The 11,757-nt window shown below is 36.5% G+C and overlaps 1 protein-coding gene across 1 annotated transcript; it reads left to right on the top strand.

The window, feature by feature from the left end:
* The first annotated feature begins 338 nt into the window (after positions 1 to 338).
* LOC107923304 (acyltransferase-like protein At3g26840, chloroplastic) lies at positions 339 to 11,135 on the top strand. The gene is made up of 14 exons (XM_041080806.1): positions 339 to 802; positions 2,759 to 2,810; positions 2,900 to 2,955; positions 3,036 to 3,194; positions 3,352 to 3,456; positions 3,569 to 3,672; positions 3,875 to 3,996; positions 4,141 to 4,249; positions 4,359 to 4,489; positions 4,571 to 4,946; positions 5,127 to 5,240; positions 5,384 to 5,469; positions 10,491 to 10,600; positions 10,672 to 11,135. The coding sequence occupies exons 1-14, from the start codon at positions 580 to 582 to the stop codon at positions 10,869 to 10,871; spliced, it is 1,947 nt and encodes a 648-aa protein (XP_040936740.1). The 5' UTR covers positions 339 to 579; the 3' UTR covers positions 10,872 to 11,135.
* The last annotated feature ends 622 nt before the right edge of the window (positions 11,136 to 11,757 follow it).

Raw genomic sequence — 11,757 nt, 5'->3', positions numbered from 1 at the left:
TAAATTATTAAAATAAAAAAATATATTTTCAGTATTATAAAAATATATAATTTAATTTCAATTCCCTACAAAATTTTCTGATTCCAGTCCTGATTAATAATAATATTTATACAAATCAATAATTTAATACAACCTTTTGAAAAATATTTTAAAATATTTTTCCTGCCGACTATTCAAAACTCGTGAAAAGGCCTGCCGTCGTCTTGTTAATAATATTATTTTTTGGTAGAGCCGTCGGCTTATTATTTATAGTGAAATAAACTATGCCGCCTCGGTAGGCTGATGCTGTCATTTGCGTAAAATCTTGATTTATATTTAATATTCATAAAACAAAAAAGAAAACGTTTTTTTTCTTTTTAATCTATCCAAAAACGCAAATAGTGAGAAATTCGGTTCAGTTTCATAGTGGCCATTGCAGCTTCTACGTACCTCGCAGCCAGTGTATTGACGCTTTCTCAGCGGCGCACTACCACCTCATACGGAGGAATAAAGAAATGTTGTCGGATTTTAGCTGTTTCGGCTGAGCGGGTAGGAAGAGGAACCGATTTTGGAGAGAATGAAAAGCTCGAGAAGAAGAAGATGAATCAGAAAATGGTGAAGGAAGAAAGTGAGGTAAAACCAAATATTTACGCAAATCCGGAGGAGTTACCGGAGTTTGAGGAGGATAAAAAGTGGTTAAAGGATTACTTTGAAGAGTGTAAAGAGATGATCAGATCGGACGGCGGCCCGCCTCGCTGGTTCTCACCTTTGGAGTGCTGTTCTTCTACCTCTCCAGATTGTCCTTTGCTTCTGTTTTTGCCTGGTTCGTTTTTCTTCTTCTTTCTCAATAGGACTAGAATCGTTTGACATATATAGTTTGCTATATTGAATGAGAATAAGTTAAACTGTATTATATATTATTTTGTTTTTAAATCAATTGAGTTTTACTTTTTAATTTTTATGACAAGCTGATAAGAGTGGGCTTGAGTTTGGTTATTTATTGTAATTATTATTTCACTAAACGTAAATTGCATGAATAATTATGTTAAATAATGTAAAAAAAGTATATCCTATGTTGGCAGGATGGTTATGAGGTTCATCGTTTTAAATATAATTTGGGTTTGAGTTATATTAGTCGCATTGTTATTAGTGTTTTGTTCTCTTATTATAATTTATCAAAAAAAAGTATGTCGAAAAAGTAATTTACAAAAGTTAGCTTACAACTTCGACAAGTCGCACTAAGGGTGGGTTTAGATGGACGGTGTGTTTAATTGCGGTTATTTTAAAAACATCAATGAAATTAGATATTATAACGATACTATAGCGTTAGATAAAAAAGTAAGTTAAATGCACCATACCGGTCTTCCAACCCCATCCTAGATGGAGATTGTTAATCGACGATGATAGTACATAGTTAACACGTTTTGTTTTACCATTTTTTTTATTTTATTATGAAGATATAATTTTAAAAAACATTATTATTTTTATGAATATTAAATGAATCCTCCTCCCCATTTCAATTTAATTTTACTACTTTTAATATTTTAATTTTTTAAAGCTAAATAAATATCTAAACATAATTTTTCAAAAAAAATTAAACATAAAATATATAATAAAATTTATATATAAACAAAAATAAAATAATAATTCCATATAATAAAACGAGATGAAACAAACAATTAACATAAAAAAATTTCATTCCATTTCACCCCGACATCTATTTTTTTTTAAAAAAAGAATCACTTTATTTAAATCGGAGAGATTTGAAATCCATCGGATATTTCGAATTTTATCTTCCTTAATTACTAAATGTGTGAAATGTCGAATTATGTTGGTTGCTTATATAATAAAAGTTGGGAATAACTTACATTAGGATGATTCTAAAAATAAAGATTTTTACGCACCAATAAAATTTTGCCAAATCATCAAATTTTAAACATATGAAATTATTATTATATATTCATTCATAGAGAAATTATTTTATGGACCCTTTCCAATCCCACCACATTATTCATGGTCCCATTTCAATTATTTAATAACATTTCAAAAATATTTTTCATGTCATTGACACATAATTTTGGCTTTTTTACCCTGAACCCTAAATATCGAACCATGAACCTAAAACCTAACCCTCAAACTCGTAATCCCAAACCCTTGAACATTAAACCCCGAATTTGCAACCCGTAACCTGTAACCCATAACCCATAACCCTTAAACCTTGAACCTTGAACCCAAAATTCAAACCCGAACCTTGAACTTTAAATTTTAAACTCAAACCCTGAACCTCGAGGTTCGAGATTCAAAATTTAAGGTTTAGGGTTCGAGTTCAAGGTTCATGGCAAAATAATTACAAAAATTATGTGTTAATAACGTGAGAAAAATTGCACAAAAATTATTATTTTTTTAAATTGGTTGCACAAAAATAAAAAATATTGATTTATGGAAAAAAGAAAACAAAATAATTAAAATTTGTAAAAGAAGTAAAGATGTTTGTTTACAATTTAAAAAATTAATTATTTTAAGTAATTTAATTAAAGTTAAATCAAGTTAGAAAAAATATTAAATATAGATGAGTGTATAATAATATTTTGTTATTTTTAATATTAAATGATGTTACAAAATACTAATAATTATTTTTATTGCTTTTTATAGCTTACAAAGTAAAATTAAAACTATCTAAAGAATGTTCCACGCCCCAACTCAATCTTCTTAATTTACTGTTTTATTCATTATTCAAAGGTTAGCATAAGTTAACGAATTTTCAGTTTTCACATTTCAGGAATTGATGGCACCGGGCTTGGACTTATAATGCATCATCATAAGCTTGGAAAGTACGTAAAAAACCATAGCTAAATTTTAATCTGGCTGTTAACTAATTAACAAAGTTATCTAACATCCAAGTAATACACTTCGAATGAAGGATGTTCAACATTTGGTGCTTGCATATTCCTATGCAGGATAGAACTCAATTTAATGGTACATGTTTTTCTCTCTTTTTCTGTATCAGTCGCTTAATTAATGGTTATATAGAGTATGGTATTGTGTTTCTGGTTTAGAGCTAGTGAAGCTTGTGGAAAGAACGATTAGGTCAGAGAACTACAGGACGCCAAACAAGCCAATATACCTTGTTGCGGAGTCTCTTGGAGCATGCCTTGCCATTTCTGTCGCAGCTCGGAATCCAGACATGGATCTTGTACTTGTTTTGTCTAACCCAGGTCTAGAGTTACTGTCTTACACCTTTTCTATTTTACACAAACTCTTGGGTTGATCAATGTGGAATGCTTTAAATGAATTGAGTTAGATGCTCTGCTTTATCCGTGGACAATCTGATCAATGTGTCTTTTTTTTCTTTGTTTTCTTTCTAACCCACAGCAACATCTTTTAATAAGTCACAGTTGCAACCACTACTGCCTCTACTGGAGATTATGCCTGATCAGTACCCACTTAATCTCCCTTACATGCTGAGTTTAGCAACAGGTTATTTTGCCACCATGTTTCTGGGATGCATGCATAGTGTCCTTTTACTATAAGACCTGAGTGAAATAATATGCTTTTATTAACAATTGCAGTATACATGTTTTATGTTTAGGTAATCCTTTGAGGATGGTAATGGATAATATAAAAAGAGGTCTTCTGCCCCAAACTATTGGAGAGCTGTCACAAGATATCGTTACAATGTCAATGTACCTCTCAGTAAGATCCATAGCTAAAAGTCTAAAGCATGTGCCGTTACTGTTTCTCATGCCACAGGCAATGCAATACCATGATTTTCTTTTAAAGTTGTCCATTTATTTCTCTGCGGAGCACACTGCACATAATTTTGAGCTAAATATAAACAAAATAACTACATGCTAAGCTACGAAATACAAAAAGAGACTTGATCTTTTGTTGACAGGTTCTGGCTGATATTTTACCCAGAGAAACGCTTCGATGGAAGCTAAACTTGCTGAAATCTGGTTCTGCATGTGCCAACTCATGCCTTCATGCAGTTAAAGCTCAGATGCTGATACTTTGCAGGTCCTTAAACAATGACACATGAAAACTCATAGATATTCTTTGCTTATTCTGAGGATATGGTATATTGTATCGAATTTGCATATTTAAATTTGTAATTTATACCATGAGGGTAGATTGAAGCCAATGTGTTTTCTTTACATATAGTGGAAGAGATCAGCTGTTGCCTAGTAAAGAGGAAAGTCAAAGACTTCAAAAAACACTAGCAGATTGTGAGATTCGTATGTTTGAAGAAAGTGGTCATTTTCTCTTCCTGGTATGCTTCTCTCTTTGCATAGGCAGTTTAGGCACTGAATCTGAGTAAGTTCCAATCGAAACTGCAAGTTACTTTCTGATACAGAACATTTGTTTTGTTCAAATTTCAGGAAGATAATGTTGATTTGGTCACAACCATCAAGGGAGCTTCTTTCTACCGTCGTGGAAAGCACCTTGACTGCGTCTCAGATTACGTGCCACCAACACCTAGCGAATTCAAGAAGGTACATGCATCGTTTAGGTAAGTAAGCATGAATTACTCTACAACAAATTGGAGATTTATGGAATGATAAACTTATGAGTAATCAATTGTTGTTCCTAGCTGGGTTCTTACAGCAACCAGCCCTGTGATGCTCTCAACATTAAAGGATGGGCAGGTGGTGAGGGGACTGGCGGGAATTCCATCAGAGGGACCAGTCTTGTTTGTCGGTTACCACATGTTATTAGGAATTGAAATTATTCCATTTGTAGCTCAACTTATGATGGAGAGAAATATTCTAGTTCGTGGGATCGCACATCCAGCGATGTTTGTAAAAGTGAAAGATAGAATGCCCCCGGAGCCGGACCCTGCAAATTTTGATGTATTTCGAGTAATGGGTGCAGTGCCTGTCTCAGCAGCAAACTTTTATAAACTTATGTCTTCAAAATCCCATGCCCTGTTATACCCTGGTGGCGTACGTGAAGCCCTTCATAGGAAGGTAACATACGTAATAAATATACTACCACCATTCTCATTCACATGCATATATATATTCCCTTCAATGGCAACTTTTTTAATAGATGATATATATACTCCTTGAGCTGACCGTTACTAAATATGAGAGCATGCATCACATTGTGTCTTTGTGTAATATTCACGTGTAGAGATGATCCTGCAGGGTGAAAAATACAAGTTATTCTGGCCTGAGAGATCTGAATTTGTGAGGATGGCAGCCAGGTTTGGAGCCAAAATTGTTCCTTTTGGTGTTGTTGGAGAGGATGATTTCGCAGAGGTAATTAAGGCCAGCTGGTCAAGCATGAAAGCTTAATTTTGTTTTCCTTCATGAACTTGTTTAATATGTGGCACTCTTATATTTTGGCTCAGGATCTAATACATGCAATTAACTTGTATGAGGGTGTTTTCTTAATTTTCCAGATAATTTTGGATTACAATGACCAAATAAAAATTCCAGGGAGAAGGGAAGAAATAGAACGGGTTACAAGTCGGACTGCAAAACTGAGGTATTAATTCAAAATTAAGATGAATTTTAATTTCTGCTCCATTGATCACTTACATTTCTTTCATGTTCTCTATTGAAGCAATGGTTAGCATGTAGCAATCACATGTTTTATTATTATTATTATTATTATTATTATTATTATTATTATTTGGATGTAATGATGTAACTTAGTTGTATTCCAACTAAGTTTGTTAGTGGTAGTAGGTGGTGATTTATTTTAAGTGGATGTAATGATGAAACTTAGTTGTATTCCAACTAAGTTTGTTAGTGGTAGTAGGTGGTGATTTATTTTAAGTGGATGTAATGATGAAACTTAGTTGTATTCCAACTAAGTTGTCAAGTTGTAAGCTTGTATAAATAGGCTTTATGCCATTTTAAAAAATATGAATGAATTCAATCAAGATTTCATCCATATACTCTCTATTTTAGCTTTGTTTAAAATTTATTTCATTTTTCTTCTTTGTTTCTGCCGCAAGTCTCGATTCTTGCTCGGCAAGCTTTTTGTTGAACCTTGCTATTTGTTGCACTTAGCTCCAACAATTGGTATCAAGAGCCTATTTCTTAAGGGATCTGTTATACAAATTCATGGCTTCATCAAGCTTTTCACCAGCTGCACCTCAAGTCTTCAATGGAGAAGGCTACCACATATGGGTGGTTAAAATGAAGACCTACCTACAAGCTTTCGATCTGTGGGAGGTAGTCAACTCAGATGTTGAACCAGAGCCACTTAGAGGCAATCCAACAGTGGCTCAAATCAGGCAGCATGCTGATGAGAGGACCAAGAGGCACAAAGCCATGTCTTGCATCCAGAACTCAGTGTCAGATGTGATTTTCACAAGGATTATGGCCTGTGAATCACCAAAACAAGCCTGGGACAAGTTGCAAGAGGAGTTTCAAGGGACAGAGAGGATAAGGCAGCAACAGTTGCTGAACTTAAGGAGAGATTTCGAGAATTTGAAGATGAAGGAAGAAGAAACTATCAAGCAGTACTCTGACAGGATTATGGCTGTGGTTAACAGCATAAGGCTCCTTGGAGAGCAGCTCAAGGAAGCTAGGATAGTGGAGAAGGTTATTGCAACTCTGCCCGAGAGGTATGAGGCAAAAATCTCATCTCTCGAGGACTCAAGGGACCTGTACACCATCTCCCTGACAGAGTTGATCAATGCTTTATATGCTCAAGAGCAAAGAAGAGCAAGCAGACTGGAGGAGCATCAAGAAGGTGCCTTTCAGGCAAGAACAAACACTGCCTACAAAGGTAAGAAGGCCTGGAGAGACAAGCCAAGGACTGATGTTGCAAGAAAAGAGGGTCAGACTTGCAAGCACTGCAGAAGGGCTGGTCATCCAAAAGAAAAATGCTGGTTCAATCCAGATGCTGTATGTCAGCATTGTAAAAAGAAGGGTCATGTTGAGAGAGTCTGCAAGAGCAAGGCCAAATCAAGGCAGAGTCAGTTTCAACAGAAGAAAGCTGAGGCTCGAGTAGCTAAGGAGGACAGTGACCAAGAGGAGCAAGTCTTTGCTGTGTTATGCTCAGCTGCTCAAGAAAGGTTCTCATCTGGTTGGCTTCTAGACAGTGGATGCACCAACCACATGACACCTGATGCTGCAATCTTCAAGTCTTTAGACAGAAGCTGCAGAACTAAAGTCAAGATAGGAAATGGATATTTTATTCAAGCTGAAGGCAAGGGTGATGTGCTGATATGCACCCCCACAGGTGCCAAAGTGATTTCAAATGTGCTTTTGGTGCCTGAAATTGACAGAAACCTGCTCAGCATAGCTCAGTTGCTGGAGAAAGGTTATTCTGTTGTGTTCAAAGACAACCAATGCCAAATCAATGATCCAAGTGGATCCAAGCTGATGGCAGTTCCTATGGCTAATAAGAGCTTTGTAGTTGACTGGACCAGGGAGTCAGACATTGCCTACACAGTCACATCAGATGAATCCAAGCTTTGGCATCAAAGACTGGGACATGCCAACTTCAGATCGATGGCTCGACTGGTCAGAGAGGACTTGGCTGAAAACTTCATCAACTCAGTGGATCATGATGATGTGTGTGAAGTGTGTCAGCTAGGAAAGCAGGCCAGACTCCCATTTCCCTCGAATCAAGCCTGGAGAGCCTCTGAAAAACTCCAACTGGTGCATACTGATGTGTGTGGCCCTATGAGGACTGAGTCATTAAGTGGAAACAGGTACTTCATACTGTTTATTGATGATTTTTCAAGATATTGCTGGCTTTACTTCCTAAAACAGAAATCAGAGGCGGCCTCAGTGTTTTGGAAGTTCAAGACTGCTGCTGAGACTGAAACAGGTTGCAAGCTGAAGTCCATAAGGTCTGATAATGGGACTGAGTACACCTCAGCTCAGTTCCAAGCCTTCTGTGATAAGGCAGGCATCAAACATCAACTTACCAACACATATACACCTCAGCAAAATGGTGTAAGTGAAAGGAAGAATAGGAGTTTGATGGATATGGCCAGGTGCTTGATGATTCAGAAGAATCTGCCTAAAGCACTATGGGCAGAGGCAGTTAACACTGCAAACTACATTCAAAATAGGCTTCCAACCAAGGCCTTGGATCAGAAGACTCCATTCGAAGCCTGGTTTGGATTCAAGCCATCACTGGCTCATCTGAAGGTCTTTGGATGCATCTGTTATGCTCATGTACCTGCTGTCAAAAGGGACAAATTATCTGAAAGGGCTCGACCTGGTATTTTGGTGGGCTACAGCACTGTTAAGAAGGGCTATAGGATCTTGGATCCTTCAACAAAGAAAGTGTCAGTCAGTAGGGATGTGGTATTTGATGAAAAGTCATGTTGGAACTGGGAAAAACATGAACCTGAGGAAGTTTCAGAAGGACTTGCAGTAGATCAAGCTGAGCCAGATCAAAATGTTCCTGAAATGGACATTGATGATGAACCAATTAGAGGAACAAGACCATTGACTGAGATTTATGAAAGAGCTCATGTAGCCATAGCTGAACCAAGCAATTTTGAAGAGGCTGAAGCTCAGCAAGAGTGGAAGCAGGCAATGGCTGAGGAGATTAGCATGATTGAGAAGAACCAGACCTGGGAATTAGTTGAAAGGCCAGTCAAAAGGAAGATAATTGGGGTGAAATGGGTGTACAAAGCCAAGCAAAATGCTGATGGTACCTTGAACAAACTGAAAGCAAGGCTAGTTGTCAAGGGGTTCAGTCAGAGGTATGGCCTGGACTACCTGGAGACCTTTGCACCAGTGGCCAGGCTAGACACCATCAGATTACTGATTGCCTTAGCAGCACAGCTCGAGTGGAAGATCCATCAACTCGATGTGAAATCAGCCTTTCTGAATGGTTTCTTAGATGAAGAGATCTATGTTGAACAACCACAAGGGTTTGAGATAGCTGGCAGAGAGCATATGGTCTACAAACTGAAGAAGGCCCTATATGGCTTAAAACAGGCTCCAAGGGCCTGGTACAGCAGAATCGATGGCTACTTGACTAATTTGGGATTCGATCGAAGCAAGAGTGAGCCAACACTGTATGTCAAGAAGCAAGGGACACAAACACAGCTCATTGTATCCCTATATGTTGATGACCTGCTGGTGACAGGAGGAGATCGAGCAGTGCTGGTCGATTTCAAGACCAAGATGCAAGAAGTATTTGAAATGTCTGATCTAGGGGAAATGTCTTATTTCCTTGGAATGGAGGTGACTCAAGCACAAAATGGGATATTTCTAAGTCAGAGAAACTTTGCCACAAAGATTCTGACCAAGTTCTCCATGCAAAACAGTAAAGCAACTAAAACACCTATTGCTGTTGGAGAAAAACTATCGAGCCAAGGTGATTTTGAGAAGGTTTGTGAAACAACCTACAGAAGTCTAGTTGGTTGTCTGTTATATTTAACTGCCACTAGACCAGACATAATGTATGCTGTAGGATTGCTCTCAAGGTTCTTGCATTGTTGCAATAAAAAGCATTTACAAGCTGCTAAGAGAGTGCTTAGATATGTCAAAGGCACTTTGAGCTATGGTTTAAGGTACAGCAAGGAAGGAAATCTGAAGCTGGTTGGCTACACTGATAGTGACTGGGCTGGCTCGATAGATGACATGAAAAGCACCTCAGGGTATGCGTTCAACCTTGGTTCAGCCATGTTTTGCTGGAGCTCGAAGAAGCAAAGTCTGGTGGCTCAATCTACTGCTGAAGCAGAATATGTGGCAGCTGCAAGTGCTGTCAACCAAGTCATTTGGCTAAGGAAAATCTTAGCTGATTTGAAAGTGCATCAAAAGGAAGCTACTGAGATCTTCTGTGACAACCAATCTTCAGTTGCAATTGCTAAAAATCCAGTGTTCCATGGAAGAACAAAGCATTTCAGCATCAAGTTGCATGTTGTTCGAGAAATGGAGCAAGCTCAGGAAGTGAAGCTGATCCATTGTAAGTCTGAGGATCAACTTGCAGACATTTTGACTAAAGCCCTTAATGTCACAAGGTTCGAATGTCTAAGAAGGAAGCTAGGTGTTTGCTCCATGCAAACCAAGGAGGAGTATTGAAGCAATGGTTAGCATGTAGCAATCACATGTTTTATTATTATTATTATTATTATTATTATTATTTGGATGTAATGATGTAACTTAGTTGTATTCCAACTAAGTTTGTTAGTGGTAGTAGGTGGTGATTTATTTTAAGTGGATGTAATGATGAAACTTAGTTGTATTCCAACTAAGTTGTCAAGTTGTAAGCTTGTATAAATAGGCTTTATGCCATTTTAAAAAAATATGAATGAATTTAATCAAGATTTCATCCATATACTCTCTATTTTAGCTTTGTTTAAAATTTATTTCATTTTTCTTCTTTGTTTCTGCCGCAAGTCTCGATTCTTGCTCGGCAAGCTTTTTGTTGAACCTTGCTATTTGTTGCACTTAGCTCCAACATTCTCCATCTCCATTCAGGGACTACATTACACAGTAGCTTAATTAGTTTAATTTGCAAGCACCCCATAACTTTTATCATGGTTATGGTTTTTCATTGTTTCAATCCAACTCCCTAATTAGGACCGATGCGAGTGGTGAGGTTGCAAACCAACAAATGCATTTACCATGGATGCTTCCGAAATTCCCAGGCCGATTTTATTATTATTTTGGAAAGCCAATTCTGACTGAAGGTATATATAATTAGTTAGCATTGGCATTTTACAATATATATATATTATCATTAACGTGAACTGTGATACAGGGATGAAGGTGGAGCTAAGGGAGAAGAAGAAATGTGATGAACTGTATTTACGTATAAAGTCAGAGGTGGAAGGATGCATTGATTTCTTGAAAAACAAAAGAGAAAAGGATCCTTATAGAAATCTATTATCTCGGGTGTTGTACCAGGCCTCTCATCCTTGTTCCATCTCTCCCTTTCATCTTCCATCATTTGATCTCTGATTCTGATTTTCGTCTCTTTTTCATTAATCTTATAAAATGTATAATATAAACTACTGCATGATTTTACCCCCTCCGCCTCCATAAAGAAAAAAAAGATTACGATTCTTAAACCAATGCCGAAAGACTAAAGAAGCTGCTAACTTGAAAATATAGACCAACACCATTTTGATGGGATGATTGTATTGACAACATGTGTCCAATTTGGGATGCCCCAGCTAACCCAATTCCAAAAGATGTATAAAATGTCAGCAATGGTTTTCGTCCCAACTGGCTCACCTTGTGCATGTATTTCCTCTCTTCCCAAATGCATTTTGGTATTTATTCTTCCTTAAACATATCTGTCTGGCTCCATGTCAATAATCAGCACATCTTCACAACTTCTTTAACCTTGCTCTATCCTTGTCTCTAATGGCCTTATGACATGTAAGGTTAATACTTGATAGGATAGGATGTATATATTTTCTAAAAAATATTATTAAAATTTCTAGCATGTATCTGATCATCTTTATCTATTTAATTAGATTGATTGAAATGAATTTAATTATTTTTCAATAATGAAATGGGTTAAAGGGTTGACCCAATACCATCCCAAGTCAAAATTTAAGATGAAACCCTTTAAAGCATTTAATAATAACTTTTTAAATTTTTAGTTTTGCTTATATAATGTTTATGTAAAAAATTCTTAAATTTATTATGCAAAGTTTTCAACGAAATCAAGGAATTGATAGGATATTTTTTACTTGTAATAAAATACTTTTTTTTTACTATTCATTTTATTTCGTTTAGTCACCTTATAAAGGTATAATCTAAAATTATTCTCTTTAATATCCATAAGTTTTTTAAGATTTTGTCATAAGCCGAATTGTGATAAACAAAATATCTTTTT

This window comes from Gossypium hirsutum, chromosome A11 (genome assembly GCF_007990345.1).
Source record: "Gossypium hirsutum isolate 1008001.06 chromosome A11, Gossypium_hirsutum_v2.1, whole genome shotgun sequence".
Classification (NCBI taxonomy): domain Eukaryota; kingdom Viridiplantae; phylum Streptophyta; class Magnoliopsida; order Malvales; family Malvaceae; genus Gossypium; species Gossypium hirsutum.
The sequence above is the reverse complement of the archived record's forward strand: the minus strand, read 5'-3'. Positions and strand labels throughout refer to the sequence as shown.

Coding starts and splice junctions, on each gene's coding strand:
- LOC107923304 (XM_041080806.1), top strand. CDS start 580: ATGAATCAGAAAATGGTGAAGGAAGAAAGTGAGGTAAAACCAAATATT. Junction 3,457..3,568: donor CATGCTGAGTTTAGCAACAG/GTTATTTTGCCA, acceptor TTTTATGTTTAG/GTAATCCTTTGAGGATGGTA. Junction 5,470..10,490: donor AGTCGGACTGCAAAACTGAG/GTATTAATTCAA, acceptor CTCCCTAATTAG/GACCGATGCGAGTGGTGAGG.